This window comes from Vidua chalybeata, chromosome 1, assembly GCF_026979565.1.
Source record: "Vidua chalybeata isolate OUT-0048 chromosome 1, bVidCha1 merged haplotype, whole genome shotgun sequence".
In the NCBI taxonomy this organism is placed as follows: domain Eukaryota; kingdom Metazoa; phylum Chordata; class Aves; order Passeriformes; family Viduidae; genus Vidua; species Vidua chalybeata.
Genome location: NC_071530.1, coordinates 118,785,879 through 118,802,621, shown reverse-complemented (window position 1 = coordinate 118,802,621; position 16,743 = coordinate 118,785,879). Strand labels below are relative to the sequence as shown.

At 44.8% G+C, this 16,743-nt stretch overlaps 1 protein-coding gene, 1 long non-coding RNA gene and 1 other non-coding gene across 5 annotated transcripts; all 3 read left to right on the top strand.

The window, feature by feature from the left end:
* Positions 1 to 6,727: 6,727 nt before the first annotated feature.
* TCF24 (transcription factor 24) lies at positions 6,728 to 10,812 on the top strand. Its single transcript, XM_053953129.1, has 2 exons — positions 6,728 to 7,111; positions 9,867 to 10,812. Exons 1-2 carry the CDS (start codon positions 6,728 to 6,730, stop codon positions 9,978 to 9,980), a joined length of 498 nt encoding a protein of 165 aa, XP_053809104.1. The 3' UTR covers positions 9,981 to 10,812.
* A 2,037-nt stretch (positions 10,813 to 12,849) lies between these two features.
* LOC128789693 (uncharacterized) lies at positions 12,850 to 16,275 on the top strand. Of its 3 annotated transcripts, none has more exons than XR_008431498.1 (4): positions 12,850 to 12,949; positions 14,498 to 14,608; positions 15,431 to 15,536; positions 15,931 to 16,275. It is a non-coding gene; the product is annotated as an uncharacterized LOC128789693 (long non-coding RNA). The 3 variants fall into 3 exon arrangements; XR_008431499.1 differs by having other exon boundaries at positions 12,852 to 12,961; XR_008431500.1 differs by lacking the exon at positions 12,850 to 12,949 and adding an exon at positions 13,154 to 14,368.
* Positions 15,786 to 15,864, top strand: LOC128801900 (small nucleolar RNA SNORD87). Its single transcript, XR_008435273.1, has one exon. It is a non-coding gene; the product is annotated as a small nucleolar RNA SNORD87 (small nucleolar RNA).
* Positions 16,276 to 16,743: the final 468 nt, after the last annotated feature.

Sequence of the window (16,743 nt, the reverse complement as noted above, 5' to 3'; positions counted from 1 at the left end):
TCAAGAAGGACAGAAAAGCATACATTAAAAAATAAAAAGTTGATTCTTTAAGCAATTTCCAGAGAAGAATGTCAATAGTGTTGATGAACATGTTCACAGTGTCAGCTGCTGATTGCTGACTCAAAGCAGCACATTAGGAAGTCGCTGCCTGATCTCTATATTGTGGTGTTATCTTTGCATCTTACACTTCCCTCTGCCTTACACACACCCATTTAAAACTATTTAATGGATTGTTAGTATTTGTTAATGTGGGTTATGCTGTGTAAGCCACCTAGAGCATGGCATATTTTTCATAGGTTCTGAGTATTTCTGGATTAAAGATTTTAATTTCTTGTATGATAAATAAAACATTGAAGACCTGAATTAATTACTCCCAATGCAACATATGCCATGAGGTTTCACATAGAGAATCCCACAGTCAAGCAACTCAAGTCCAGCTAAAGCAAAGCCCTGAGAAAGTCTCGATACCCTGGTCTAACACTTATGTACACACACAGCCCCTCAGAATGGAGCCCTTCTGATACATATTTTAAAAGTAATTTTAAAGTAATTCTTAGAGTAATTACTACTAAGAAAATGCTATAAGAAGTGTATTGACACATTGTAATATGGCATATTTAACATAACTGTGGAATATGCTATGGTTCTACAGTACATTATCAATATGGCATTTGAAACAAGGGGGGGAAGTATTTAATTGGAAATCTTCAAAATATTTGTTTGGATTTGGAATCCATTATGCTAAGATTTCCCCAAGAAGCAAAAGTTGTAAACTACAACTTATTTTTATTCTCCTGTGGCTGTGTCCTGCCTTTGATTTGCTCCCAGGCTACAGCTGGAATCTGTGGGACCTGACCAGATACAATCTGTGTGTGGCTTCCTGCCGGAGCTGTTTTACTCAGACAAACAATATTTCTGTTAGTTTCTGTCAGAAGCACCAATAACTGCTGCACCATACCAGCAGGCAAGCACACTTGAGAAATCCTTATACAGAAATAGGAATGGGAGAAAATTAACAAATTGGAAAGAAATACCCTGAATGTTTGTGCTGAATTGTAGCCATAAAACCAGAAACTAATTTGACATAAAGGGAGCAGAGTGTACCTGGAAAAATATCATTCTGTCTCTGGTAGAACTTCTTCTTACCTAAATCACACTGGAAATCAGTGACTCTGGCATTTTTCAGATTTGAGATATACTGTGGAAGGTAAGGCAGGAAAAGTAATTTTCAGTCATTTGTCTGGGAAAGAAGAAGAAGAAACAGCTGCAGCCATTTGTTACAGCTTTAGATTTAAATAGTGGGTTGGTACAAGAAAATAATCAGTGGATGTCTTTGTGCTTATAACAGAGGAGGTGTCATCTGATGGGAGAAAGTCTTGATGGACCAAAGAACAACATTTCTATCTCTTTGGGTTTTTAAATTATGTTTAAAGCACCCCTTTTTTGGTAACAAGGCTAGTAGCCAGAGTGGTGTCTCCAAACACTGCTCAATTTCTTACTGTGCAATCTCCCTAATCATGCTCTGCAGTAAGGTGGATTCGGTCTTGTCTAAAGATGGTAATGGGAGTTCCACCACCACTTCTCTTCCAACACCTTCCGCTGGATTTCCTGCACTGAGGCAGAATTCTGTGTACAGTGGGAAACCCCAAAAAAATACTGTGTCATTAATCCAATCAGAGCAGAGAAAAGCACAGCACTCACAATCTGCTAATTTAGGGTGGCTGGGAACTCTCAGGGTGTTGGGACACCTCTCTGTCAGTGACATAGTTGAGCGTCCCATGGCCTAGTGAGGAGAAGCCCCCCTTGAGTAGGCATTTTTTAGGTGGGCAGCAGACCTAGAAACCTCCTTGGGGTGTGGGAGAGCTGATCCCCAGGCTTGTGTGCTGGTCTCAGACAGTGCGTGTTTGGCACTTACAAGATGATAGAGGAGATGCAGTGGAACTGGGGCTGGAAGGCAAATCTCCCTGCTTCCCAGGGAGTCTGGGATCAGTTCTTCCACATCACACCACAGTCAGAGTGTTTTCAGTACAAGCTTAAGGATGTGTTCAAGAACTGCTTGTTTGAGCCCCAGAGGCTGATTGAGCAGAGAGATGTCTGTCGAGTGCATTTTTTAAGAGGTTTTCTTCTCCTGCAGAAAGGATTCAGTAATGCTTACTTGGGCTGGAGGCAGCCCTGGAAACCTTGGGGGCAAAAATACATAGCTTAGCAGGGCTGCTTGGAGGCTCCTCCACTGTCCTCCAGAGAACCGGTGTCTTCATTCTTTTGCGCCCTGGAGGCCAAAGGATGATCTGTGGTGCCGGTGAAGTCCATCATCGCGCCCGTGTACATACGGACAAGAGTAGCTTTTGTCAGAGTAGCTCCCCACGGCTGAAGGGAAACCCCCACCGAGGCTGACAGCACCAGGCAAAGGTAAACGTTGAGGCACAGTTTCAGTACTTAGATTTACAGGTTAATTTAAGTACTTAACTTAGAATTTAGTGCTTAAATTCAGAACCGACAGCATTCCTTGCCATCCAGCAATCTCCGGCCCGGCGGAGGCGACTCCTCATGGCTGTGAATGTCAGGCCGAGGGCAGAAAGCGTGGCGGGGCCTCGGTGGGGCCGGGCGGGGCAGGGTCCCGCCCGCGGGCAGCCCCCGCCCGTTCCCCAGAGCGGAGCTGCTGGAATTCTCGGGACGGAGAATTTGGCTGGGATGCGCTGGCGGCTGCGGCGGGCGCTGTGCGGGTGCCGCCGAACCGGGTCGGGGCTGAAGGCAGGTGTCCGGCTCCCTCTGCATCGCTCCCGCCCCGCCGGCTCCTCACCGGGCTCGTCCCTTCCCGGGACTTCCAATTATCGCTAAACTTTAAGTCTTTAATTTTCTTGGCTGCAAACCCGGTAACGAATCGCTCAGACTTTGTTTTTCCACTGCTCCCGAAGCTTGATTTATTGTGTCTCTCTTATCGCACAATCGAGCTTCGTTCAAAATGTTATTCTGGGCTAATTCCTTACCCCGGTATTTATTTTGACTGTCTCTTCTCATTAGCGTTACTGATTTTTAATCGCTCCCCGTTCCCGGTTAAATCCCCTCTCTGCCCGCCCGGGCCCGCCTCATCCCGTTCGTGTTTCCATCCCGTGTGGGTCGGTCCCCCGGAGCGGTGCCCGGGCAGCCACGACCCGCTCCCCCCGCGGCTGCGGGACGGAGCCTCGCCCTGGGGAACCCGCTCCGCCCGGGAACATCCGCGAGCCGGAGATGCGGCGGCGGAGCGAAGAGAAAGGGCTTGCTTTTAACAGGGCATCGCCTGAGCTCCCAGCCCAGCGATTAAATTTCTCTCCTCGAGCAAAACCGTTACTTTATCCTAAGAAAAACAGCGGGAGCGGGGCGAGCGGCGGCGCGGGGCGGCGGGACCCGCACGGACCCGGGGCCGGGCGCGGGGGAGGGCGGGGGTCGAGGGGAGCGCGAGGCGATGCCGCCCCGACAGCTCCGTGATTGATGACCCACCCGCCCGGGAAGGGGCGGTCGCTGTCGCCCAGGCTGGAGGGGGGAGCCCGCAGGCCAGGTGCGACACAGCCCCGTCGCACCCACCGGTCGCGACGGCTTATAAACACCGGGGCCGGACGGGGCGCGACGCGACGCGACGCGACGGGACGGAGGCGCCGGGAACCTCCGCAGCGGGCGGGAGCGGTAAGTTCATCCCCGGCCGGGCACCGCGGGGTCCTGCCAGGTCCCGGGCAGCCGGGATGCGGGACCGGGACGCAGCAGCCGCCGCGGGCCGGCGGGGCCGTGAGCGCCGGTGCTGCCCCCGCACACCGACAGGCAAGTTCCGATTTCTGCGCTCTGGAGAAAGGGTCTTCGTTACCTGTTACCGGAGTTACACGGTGGGCAAGACCTTTTTAAAACCGATGCAAAATAATTCAGATTCACTGTATTTTACCCTCTAAGGAGCAACGGAAAATTGTATCTAAGGTTTCCACCTGCTTGTTTTCAGTTTGTGTGCTCTGCTCTGGCGTTTTCCATCTTTTCCTTGTCTGTGTGGGCAGGTTGCCTTCATTGCCATTTCATTCATACAGAATATAAGACTAAAATAAATATTGTGCTGGGTATTTTTGGTAAAAGATGTCAAACCAATCATGTCTTTGTAGCGTCGTGTAAAAACACAAATGCATCTGCATGCAGAAATACTGCACTAGAAGTGCTTTAGAAACAACAGAAATACTTTAACTTATTTTCAAAGCCCTGTCCTCCACTCTGTCAGCATACCAGGTGACAAGTGGGTGCTTGCAAAAATTACTGTGATTATTTTAAAAACCAAAACTCTTTCTTGTAAAATTTTAAAAGGGAAATGACCGTTGCCTAGAGGCTTTTTATTTACCTTAGTTTTTAGCAGCATTTTTTGAACCATGAGGTTTTGGCAACACCTGAATTTGAAGCACCTGGAATGGATGTCTTGATTACTCCAGGGAGAAGAATGATGCTGCCCAGTCCCAGTGTGCAACAGAAGTGATCCTGACTGTGGATCCAGGAACCACCATGATTTGGCTACACATATGTACATACTTACAGCAGATCCCTTGTGTAGCAGATTTTCCTAGGCCATTTGCTGTTTGTGTCTGATGAGAAGTCTGACAGCAGAGAAATTTAGTTCATAGTGAAATCTCTCATTTCTGCAGCTGAAATTTTGTACTTTTTTTCCACAGGCCCAGGATTTTATCTCATATAGATGTGAAGCTCCTAAACCAGAAACTCCTATTTCCAAGGGCACCCAAAGAGATGATGTTTTTAGGTATGTGCATTACTATGTATGTCACTTGAAGTCATTCCAGTTTTAAATGTTTTAAATCAAAATGTGTGTAAACCAGCCCTAGTCCTGTATTTCAGTAGAGGAGTGGGTATTTTTACTAACCCAGTCTGTCCATATCTTTGGGTAATCCAGTCTTCTCCAGTAATTGAGGAAGACTTCCTCTTACCAATGGGATTTTGATGGGATGGTAGTGAGAAATCCTGCTGTTAAACATAAATTGTTAGATTCTTCTGCCAGTGAAGATCATTGTAATTATCTTAAATGAATGTCTTGATGTCCATCTCCACAATGATGATTTTTTTAAAAACTAAAATGCATCCAGATCTGACTATACCTTAACACAATGAACAAACACTAACAAAAAAGCATATAAGGATTTTTTTTTTAAGTTAGAGGCAATAGCCAATGTAAGGAATGTTTTTCAGCCCTCACTCACGATAAATTCATGAAGTCTTAATGTAAGATTTCTTTTATACTGATCATGAACACCACAATAAAAAGAGTAGTGAGGGTTTTTTTTCCTTTGGTATAGAGTTATAATGTGCATAGAATATTTCACAAATAATTTCAGTCTAAACTGTACTACTACTGAAGAGAACATTACATGATAATACTCTGTGAGCCACATTAATAGCAAATTAATCACAATTAATAACCCAAAATGATAACAATAAAAATTCTTCTAAATACCATCAAATTATAGCATTGTAAAAAGGTTTATTTAGAAATCTTTCCTTGTCTTTGATAGAAATCTTTGACCTCAGTGTATGCTTGAAATGCTCTGCAAAATCAAGGGCTAATTCTTGTAAATGTAGATATTCAGTCATTTATGTGCATCAATGTTATTTAAACTTTTAATTACACAGTATTTGGACGAAATTAAAAGGTTTAATAACTTGTTCCTGTCCTTGTCTAGTCAGGTTGTCACAGGAACAGACACTCCTAACACGTGAAAGCCAGGATCTGGGACACCCACAAGGGCTGCTTGGCTGAGGACAACAGGAGCAGGTATTATTCCAGCTAAGAAGTGCTACACTTTGGGGAATATTGATTGAATTGCATTTTTCTGTGGAACTGAATGAATTAAAGGACTGTGAGTTGCATTACAGGCAGAGCTGACTGACTTTACAAAAAGCTGAGAAAAGAGGTTACTGTTTTCAGCTTTTCTCTAAAAAAGTTTTTTTATGTTTCAAAAGGTTATTTTGCCCCCCAATGGTCAAAATACATCTTACAAAATTCTTTTGAAGTTTGAAAATGTAGATGAGAAAGGATAAGCATACAATTTCTTTAGTAAAGTTAGGGGTGGGAGAACAGGAGAAGTTAGTTCCTGATCCTTTAAAATTATGGGCCAAGTTTTGCCCTTCAAAAACTGAGTCCATGCTCTGTGGCTTCACGTACTGATGCATTTGAAAATTATATTTTTCTTTCCATAGTCCATGGAGCACTGATCACGTATAAGACTGTTCATAAAATTATTGCAGTGAAAATAGAAAATATACTAATAGTTCCACATCCCAAATCATAGAGAGAATATATTTTAAAAATTGCCTTTAGCCTAATTTGTAGTTGATTGTAAATGGAAACCACTGTGGCAGTCCCTCTGGGTGGTGCCTGTTGGATTTTCTCAGAAGACATCTCTGGGCTGAGTCACTCAAAAAATTTGCTCTGTGTAATACTGCAAAAAAAAAAAAAAAAAAAAAAAAGTCAAATACTGATAGCTGCGAAGATTTTAACTTCTGTTCTGTACCCCTGGATGATGCTGACTTCGTAAGTAGCGAGTGGAAAAGTGGCTCACAGAGCTGCATTCAGGCTTTTCCCTGCACAGGCAGTGCCTGAGTTTCTGAGCATCCTTGTTTTCAGAACAAGGCTGCTGGCTCCAGCTCACCCCAGCATCTTACTTTAGAGATGCTCTTGTTGCTTGCAGGACCCTCCCTGCCGGGCACGTCACCGATGGACTGTGGACACTTAGCAGAGAGCAGAGAGGAGATCTCCAGCCCGGGCGCAGAGCCCGATTCCCTGCCGCCTTCCTCTGCTGGCAGCAATTCCTGCCTGCCCCCGGCGGCCGGGCCGCGGGCCGGGGCCGCTCCGGGCCGCCCCGCCGCCGCCAACGCTGCCCGGGAGCGCAGCCGGGTCCAGACCCTGCGGCACGCCTTCCTCGAGCTGCAGAAGACTCTGCCCTCGGTGCCGCCCGACACCAAGCTCTCCAAGCTGGATGTGCTCCTCCTGGCCACCACCTACATCGCACACCTCACCCGCAGCCTTCAGGATGAGGAGGAGTCGCCGGGAGAGGGTTTGGGCACACTCCGCGGGGATGGATACCTCCACCCTGTCAAGGTAGGGGAGCTGAGGAGCAGCAAACACCTTCTGTCAGTGAGTGAGTGCATTGGCCTTAGACACGTAATCGAAACTAAAGATTTCACATTCCTGTACCTTGCCTAGCGGTATTACATGGCAATTCTGCCTGGACTAACCGCTGTGCCTAGGTCTTAGGGGTCTGATGGAAATATTTTGGAGCTTTGCTCCTCCAGCTTCAGGGACTTAGCACCAAAATATCAAATCTTGTGTAGATGCAAACCTGGTTTTTGGAAGTGAAGGTCAGCACCACAGAAGTCCTTGCATCTTCTTGGTCCCTGTGTGAAAACCTCGGTGATCCTCACGGACCCACTGGATCCTGCTGTGAAGGGTGTACGTGGTGAGGTGACACTGTCCCACAGCAGTGATCCAGCCACGGCTGGGCTTGCTTTGGTTCTGCTGCCCAGGCAGCCCAGTGCCGACAGCGCTGTTAATTACCAGCCATGTGTTAATTACTGCCATGAAAGTGCTCTTCTAAAACATTTCTGTGGTTGGTATACGCTCTTCCCTTTGTCAAAAAAAAAAAAAAAAAAAAAAAATCACAGTGAGGCAGAAGGGATGAGAAGGGGGAACTGCTCTTGGAGAGGACTGGGCTGGAAACTGTTTCCAAATGCAGTGCTCACTGACCGCAGGGTGTTTTCTTTGGCTCTGCTCACAGGGAGTGAGTTAGAGCACTGGGGTTTTTTTTGGGTTTTTTTTGTTTTTTTTTTTTTCTTCTTTTTTTTTTAGAGTCTGAATTCAGAATGATTTAATTAAGATTAATTTCTGAAGTAATATCTAATTTCTAAAAAGTGCCGAATTCACAGAGAGTTCCTTGTTCACAATGTTGGTTGCTGTATTTTACAGTATGATGTGAATGTAGGCTTCTGAGGCCATTTAAATTATCATAAAGAAAGCAAAACCTCTATATCAATTAGCAGATGGCTATAATTTAAGTGAAAAAATGCTGTGATGTATTTCAAAATAAGTTTAAAATAGCTTCTGTTAGTTCCCTCAGTCAGAATGAAAGGACACAGGTTTCTTATGGTACTTTTTATCAGCTGCCAACTACTACTTTTTTCAAGAGAAAAATTCTCTTGAATAGTTAATACAGCAGCTAAATGATCCAGATGCCCATTTCCCAGGCTACTGGGAGAGAGTAATACTAGATTCACTTAAGCAATTATTTTTTTATTAATATATTTGATGAATGTGTCACAATCAATCCTAGTATGTGCTTCAAAAACCCCAAAATGCAGGATATGAGACTTTAGAGACTTTAGAGATAAAGTCTTTAACTAAACTGATGGATTAAGCATAGTAAATGCTTAAATAGTGAGGAAATAGTGAGGAAAGTTAAATATTCAAGTACAGTTGTGTGTACACTGAATGAAAAATAGGGTTAATGACTTTAAACTTCGATGGTTTATTGGTGACAAACTCTTAACATCACACTGGAAATGAAATTACTGAATGAGATTGTACAGTCTTTCTAAGTGAGAATATGCTGCTGCTTCAGGTCTTTGAACAGAAGAGCTGAGATTTATCTGCAGTATTATTAAGTGCCCCTTAACCACAGGAAAGGTGCCAGTCTGTTCCCAAAAGAGTTTAAAAAGACCTGCATTCTTTTGGAACAACGTGCTGGCTGCATTTCAGGTATTTTTGCATCCAATGTATGTGACAAGTTGTCTTTTCAAGCATCCACCTCTCTAACAGTGACCTTGGCACAGCAAATGGAGCTGGATGCTCCTGCCCAAGTTCTGGGTGCCCGGCTGCGGCCACCCACACCACAGGGCTGCTTGCAGTGAGAAACCTGCTGGGGTTAGAAACTCAAGCTGTCAGAATAAATATTTAACACCAAAAGTAACTGATGATTCCAAAAATCAGTGAGTGTAAAGATGAACTGTGTCATCTGAAATAGCTGACAAGAACAAGATGCTAAGAGTGCTGAAGACTGCCAAGGTGCAATTACATTAAATTCCCTTAGACTCACAGCCTTCAGCAGCAGCCCCTGTGGTGTTGTGGAGCCCAGCCAGCAGGGACAGGTGTGCACATGGGGCTGCAATCCCTGCAGGTGCAGGTGTATCCCTGTAGGATCCCTGGTGCCTTGAGAAGGAATTTTTTTTTTTATTCTACTAACAGAACATCTACCACACAAACTGACCTAGGCTGACTGGCCAGCACGGCCTGGTCCTGTCTGCTGGGGCACAGCAGGGCTGGGAGTTGTGTCTCACGATTAATTACCAAAACAAATACCCAGGCTGAGTTCCAAACAAGCTCCAAACATTTTCCAGCAAATGACAAAACAGGAACTTGTTTGGTAATAACAACAGTTTCCTGTCGCCGTTGAGCAGGATGGGAATGAAGACTCCAAGTTAGAAGGCAAAGAGAATGAACTCCGATTTATTTCAAATGCACCACTCTATATATAGAGAACATCGTGCACATTAATTTCATTGGTCTTAGAGTAAAACCATCTCACACCATTGGTGTGCAGTGAATGACGCACGGTGGCAGAGCATATCTATAAACAATGTGAACAACACGATAGATTAGAGAATTCTTTACATTCTTTCCCAACTGCTTCCCAGGCTGTCGCCTGGTTAGAAAACCTTTCTCTTTCTCTCTGACTGAGCTAAGAATATCCACAGTTTCCTATTTTCTTGTACCATGATTCCATCAAACCTTTGCTGAGAACTGCAGTTGGAGTGCAAAGATCCCGGGTGTCTCAGTGCTGTGCTTGTTTCCTCTCTTGCAGAAGTGGCCCATGCGTTCCAGGCTGTACATTGGAGCCACAGGGCAGTTTCTGACTCACTCGGCACAAGGAGACAGCGCAAACCATGGGGAAACATCAACATCTTCACAGATCTAACCTCCCTTCTTGCTTTTAAAAAAAGATTATTTATTACATCTTATATAAATATATATTTAAGTTAAAAAACAGTATCTACAGACAAACTGTAATTCCTGAAATGCTGTTTGTAGAGAAGAAGGAATTGATTCTTAAATGTAATTAATACCTCATTAAGTTAACGTGATACAATCATTGTTTTCTACCACTGCTGCGATCTGAATGAGGGAGGGTGGGAGGTGGTGACTGCAGCCAGCACCAATCCGAGCAGCAGCAGCAAAGAGCTGCCAGCAGAGTTAAGTATCCGTGTCCTCTCTGGGACAAGCCCTGTAAGAAAAGAGAGGAGGAATTACGTGCTAATGGCCAAGTACAGGGTAAAACAGGTTTGGGTGAAAAGAGAAGGGCAAAGCTAAAAATAGCAACTGTAATCCCACATAGACTTTCTCCACTGCTTAAAGCCGATGGCAGAAATCCCCTGACCGCAGCTGTCAGGTCAGGGCTCCAGCCATCGGTAGTCCTACACGTTTGTAGCTATTTTTGGGAATATGGATGCATGTTCATGGAGTAGAAATGTGCTGAGAGACCTGTCCCTACTGCACAGAGTGCTGTAATTTGGGCACTGCTTGTACCCACCCGCAGGACTGCACTGCATGTTACGGGCTTGCTCCCCTGGCACAACCATGTGTCTGCTCACCACACCACGGCTCATTTCAGTTCACACGTTGGAGCAGGTGTACCCAAAGTGTTGGCTTGTTCACTTAAACATCTGTATTTTGGCAAGAAAAGTTGAAACTAAATGCACAAATGCCATCCATTCTATCTGTTCTGTAAAACACTGTACTTACATGGTTTGTTATTGCCTAGGTAAATGTTCTATTAAATATTATTCAGTGAATATTATATACTTTGAGTTGCAAAATCTGTTATCAGTTTCTCACTGTACACGATAATATTCTACATTTATAGATGCTGTCTTCTTTCTGAAAGCTTCATGGTTTAAATTTAAAAATTATATTTAGAAAAACAAAAATATTAGCCAGAACAACTTTCATAAAAACAGTACTGTAAAATCTGGAGCTCTCAACTGCCCCTGCAGCATTCTGAGCTTTTAACAAGATAATATACCTGGAAGGGACAGTATTCAAGAACAGGGAAAAAAAATATTCCTCAGTGTTTTTAAAAGGCTTATTCCTTTAAATGGCATTGAAAGATTCTGACTGCTTAACCAAGAAGCACAGGGTCAGTTTGACATCAGGAAGAATTTCTTCAGAGAAACGGCTGTTAAGCATTGGAATGGGCTGCCCCGGGAGGTGGTAGAGTCATCATTCCTGGAGCTGTTCAAGGAAAGTCAGGATGTGCCACTTAGTACCGTGATCAAATTGACAAGGTGGTGATCAGTCAAAGGGGATCAGTGGTCTTTTCCAACCTATCTGATTCTGTAAGAATGAAAAATGCTTTAGCAATAAGGGTAAAAAACTTGGAAAGTTATTAATGGATGGCACAGAGAATACACTTCAGACTCAAGCAAGCTGCAAGACCTGTATCAGTTTCTCATTGTACATGATAATATTCTGAATTTATAGATGTTGTCTATTGTAAAATGTAGGTGAATTTAATGGGAAGAAATGATGACGTCTAACTCTAGTTTAGAAGGCTGAATGATTTCTTTATTATAATTATGCTATAATACATTAATATACTATATAAAGGAAGATACTAAAACTATATTCCTACTTTTCTAACTACCATATCTAATTAACAACTTGTGACCCTGTTCTTGAGAGTTTAGATACAAGTAAATCTGATTAGCTGTCAAGTTCAAACAATCTTCACTAGAATTCAATTAAGTAATCACTCTAAGTAAACAATTCTCTAAATACATTCTATATAAGAAAAACAAAGAGAAGACATAAAAATTGTTTTCTCTTTCTTTTTCTCTGTACACATCTATAAAAAATCTTAAGAGACAGAAATGTGTTTACTACACTTGTCTCCTTTATGCAGACTTTAAATTTTAAAATTACATTTAGGAAAAAAGGAAAAAAAATACTACCAAGAACAAATTTTGTTAAAAAAGTATGGTAAAATCTGGAGCTCTCTACAACCCCTGCAGTATTTACAACAAAATATTTACAATGCTTTGCAGGCAGCCAGAGAATCAGAGCAGCAAGCACTGTATTTACTTATTGTAGCCACGTCCCTAAGACTTTTCCAGCATTTTATGGAATTATTACAGGCCTGTAAGAACATGCAAAATTACAACAGCAGTTTTTCAGTTAAGAAGAGTTCCCCATATTTATGAGTGGGGATTTTTTTCCCCTTGAGACAGATTATTCTGCATCAGAAGTATGCCTTTCCTTCCAGAAGACACTAGCTTAGGCAACACGCTCCCTTCTAGCGGGGCAAGAGCTTTTATCTTCTAAAAATTTACAAAGCAGGGTAACAATAGATCCTCTGAACCTGCTTGCTTCAAACCTGATGTTTGGTTCCAGTGCTGCATTTCCTAGGAACAGTTCATATCCTTGTATACTGAAACACAAGAGTTTGGCATTTAACACTAGGAATATGCACGTGCCTAGGAATACAGTTGAAAAATGTTTATACGCCATCAAAAGCTGGCATTCTTCATGGAGGAACCTAAAAGATCTCGCCAAACTTCGGTCATTGTCATGACAGCTTTTCCCTCGGAGGGATGGCAGGTGAACTTCCCGCGGCCACAGCAGAGGCGCTGCCCGTACGGCGCAGGGAACCTCCTCCCCGCGCTGCTCTCCGCTGGAACTCCAACAGCGCCTCCGGCCACGGATCGCCCGCTCTCAACATCCCAATCCCGCCCCTCGCCGCTTTCCCCGCGTCCCTCTGCGCGCGCAGCCGGAAGGCGTCGCGCCCGCCCCGCCCCGGCGCGCCGCGTATTTAGCGGGATCGCGGGGGGAAATCGCCCTTTCCATGGGGGACGGGACCGGAGCGGCCGCGCCTGCCCGCCTCCAGTCGGGGTGCGTGCCTCGGTGGGTGCGTGGATGGATGTGGCGGGACCCGGCCCGTGTCTGCGGGGGCTCCCTTTGCCGGAGGATCCCGGGCTGGCGAGGGGAGCCCCGGGCGGTGCCTGGGAAGGGGGAGTGCCCGGGCGTGGGACGTGCCCGTGCTGATCCGTGGCTTGGGAGCCGTCCCGCCGTGCCCCGGCCTCGGGCGTGGGAGCGGCAGCAGCGGCCGCCGAGTCTGATGAGTACAAATTGAAAGAGGGGAAATTTAGGTTGGGTATTGGAGGAAGTTCTTTACTGTCAGGGTGGTGAGGTCGCTGGAACAGGAAGGTTGTGAGTGCCCGAAGCCATGGTGGCCTGTAGAGCCGGGCTGGATAAGGCCTTGAGCAGTCTGGGTCTAGTGGGCGGTGTCCCTGCCCGTGGCAGGAAAGGGGTTGGGACTGGATGCCCTCTAAGGTCCGTTCCAGACCTTTAACCTGTGATTCCGTGATCCCACCGTGTGGATCCGCAGCGATCCGTGTGATTCGTCAGCCGCCCGACCTGCGCCGTGCTCCTTGGAGCAGGTCCTGCCTCGGCAGTGCTCGTCTGAACAGTCGAGCACCTCTGCCCTTCTCAGAGGAATTAGAAATGCTCCTGGGTGGTTAATGTGAGAAATCCCGACATGGCAGGTCAAAGCAATGGCTGTAATGTCAGGAATTGCAGGGATGGTTTCAGGTGCTTTTCTAAACAGCCAAAGCTGTCACTTGAAAGAGGAGTGATTGTCACGCTGCCGTGGCTGTGCCTGTGTTTCCCCTGGGCTCTGGGGTGGCGCAGTTCAGGCTGACACTCCAGCCACACAGGCTGCCCAGGAGAGCCGGTGCCGTGGGACACCGAGATGGACCTAATTACTGTGTGCCATGCGGTGGTTACTTCGAGCTGTCTCCTGGCTCATCAAGTCTTGAAAGGAATGACAGATTGGATATTCAGAGACACTTGGTTTTGCTGACAGATCGTTTTCATCAGCAAATGCCTGTCATAATTCAAAAGATAAATTACCTTTTTTTCCTTTAGGGAATTGGGCAAGGGCTGTGAGGTGACCCAGACTGTGCCCTTGTTCGGGTTATAGTCACAGATCCAAACTGGTGGGGTCTGGCAGGGACAGGGCCCCAGGAGTATCAGCAGCCTCTGGGATAATGCTCTCTTGCATTACAGACTGCGGTGTGAGTGCTGACCTCAGTTCAACTGGTGGTCAAAACATCACTGAGTTCCCCAGAGTGCCACATGTGAATTGGGGTTAAAGGCTGTACCCTGCCAGGGTGCTCCTCTCCCCAGCCTGGCTGGTCATTAGGAGCACTGTACTTGTCCTGCAATTAGTCATTCCTCACACCAGAGCTTGTTTTAGGAAAGTGGTCATGCTTCTGCTTAACCTTGATCCCAGCTGATGCTCTGTGCCAGGTAATTACAAAGAGAATATGAGGTTTGTGTTTCTTGGACTGGCTTACTGTTCCCAAAGAAGTGTTAGTGCTTTCTGCTGCTGGCTCAGCAGTGGAGCTCTCTGAATCAAACATCTTTTCATTGTTTTAGGCAGAAAGTGAAGCTCAAGATGAGTTTGTTACTGGCTTTGGGAATCCTCAGTCTGGACTCGGCCATGCCTTGCAAGCAGAAAGATGCCACGTGAATTCTGGAGCTGCAGAAGTAAGTATTTCTTACTGTACTTAAAGATGTTGAGGGAAGCATCATGAAATCCAGATCAAGAGTTCTGGAGTTGTTAAATGGCTTGTAAAGTCCCTTACAGATGGAAAAAGGAGAAATTTGATTGTATGTAGGGTTAAGAGATTGAAATCTTAACAAAAGCTATTATGGCAGCTATAAAATTTCCTAAGACTTGCTCCCCAGAACAAAGCAGGTGCAATTCAAGAATCCCAAAGGAGTCAAAAGGAAGAGGCTTGTATCAGAGAACCTAGTTTTTAAGTGGGGAAACATGACTTCTGATTTGAAGAATTCATGGATGTTAGCTGAAATTGAGAGAATTAAGTGAACAACAGTATGTTCAGATCACAATGCATGCTGGCACTTCAACTGCGTCAGTCTTGGAATACGTTCCAAAAGGAATGGTGACTGTGGTAGTGAGGTTTACCTCTAGAAAGATACTTGGCATCTGGGATTTGAATGTAAGAGAGGGACCTCCATTTTTGTGCCCAAACAGAGCTGTTTTTCTCTTGTTCTTGGTTGTACTCAATCTGTTCTGTGCTTAACAGTTAAGATGAAGGCTCTGCTTCAGCTTATGGAAGTACAACTCTTGAGACAAACTTCACCAATTCCCTTGTATTTAGTACCTGGAAAAAGCAGTCTTACATAGGCAGGAAACTGCTGGCACAGTGATGATAACCCTTTGCCGTTTACCCAACTGAATGCTGTGATGAGCAGTGTTGTATATCTGATGTGCCAGCTAATCAGTAGTTTTTTCAAGTTTGCTTTGCTCCTGTCATTTCTGATTTTAGATCTTTTTTTTTCAAGGTTCTGTGACATCAGATGACCACCTCCACTGTCTTCCAGCCTTGTGTGTGCACATAGGGCCAACAGAGGAGTCCACTCACTTCTAGAAATGTGGGTGTTTAAGGAGGTCAGTTGCTTTTTTACTGTCACAATCTCAGGTTCCTGCAGGCTGTACTGCCATCCAGGGAAAGCCTGCACTGGCCATGTTGGCTACCATCCTTTCCTTGTAGTACTGCTACAAGGCTTCCAGTTTTCAAGAGCCCATGGGAGAAACTGGGGAGAAGCAAGGATAAAATGTTGTGCTCTTAATATTGCTTCTCAAAACTAGTGATTGATAAAGGAATTCTATTTCAGTCTACCCTTAAAGAGTAATTTTTCTGGCATAATGATGAGACTTTTGCCGTTTACCCATCTGAATGTTTTTTGATGTGTATCTTGAGATCTGAAATGCCAGTGAGGGTAATACCTTTGTTTAAGATTAACTAAGGGGGTACAGGAAACTAACTTGTTATTGTTCTTAGCTTGAAAACAGAAGCCTGGAATGTGGAGCTCTAATGTCCTTGGAAATGCTTCCATTGCCTTTCCTGCTCATCAGAAATACTGCTTGGTTCCATAGTACGGCAGGGGAGTAGCTGTTCACTGAAAATGAATAATCCTGGAATGAAGTTCGGTGTAGTGTGTCACTCGAGAAAGAGAAGTGGCCTTCTGGGCAGTCTTAGAACTTAGTATGATTTTTTGAGTGTATCAAATAAATGGATCAAAAGTGAATAAAGCAAAGATTATAATGTGGGAAAATTTGCGTTGTCTAAATGAGTGATTACAGTGTTAGTAGTGGGTATGAATAAAATCTTGGATTTCTGTTTTCAGTAACTTATTTTTTTGTCAAGGCTATGGGAGCAGTAGCACTCTGATCCTGCTGGATGACATCCTGGGTAGGAGTAACACAAGCCTTAAATTATTCAGCTTGTCCAGATTGGACAGGAAGTCTGGACAATTTTACTGCAACTTTTTTATTTAAGGTGTCTGTCTTGGATGCAAGGCTTGCTGAGGATTATGCCTAGTGCTATATCCTTACTAGGAAGATGAAAGAGAGGAAAGCCCATACTTGGGGAGTATAGGGTGCTCCGAACATCTCATCTCCTACCACATGTTCTTCATTTGTTTTTACAGTGAGGTAGAGCTGAACTCATTGAGCTACCTGCCTACCAGGTTGTCTAATATTCTTTTACCTAATTAGCACTCTACTATCCCCTGCAGTCTATATAAAATAATGTGGAAACACTGGGTTTTGCAGTTTGGGGTGGTTTGGTGGGTTTCTTTTGTGGTTTGTTAGT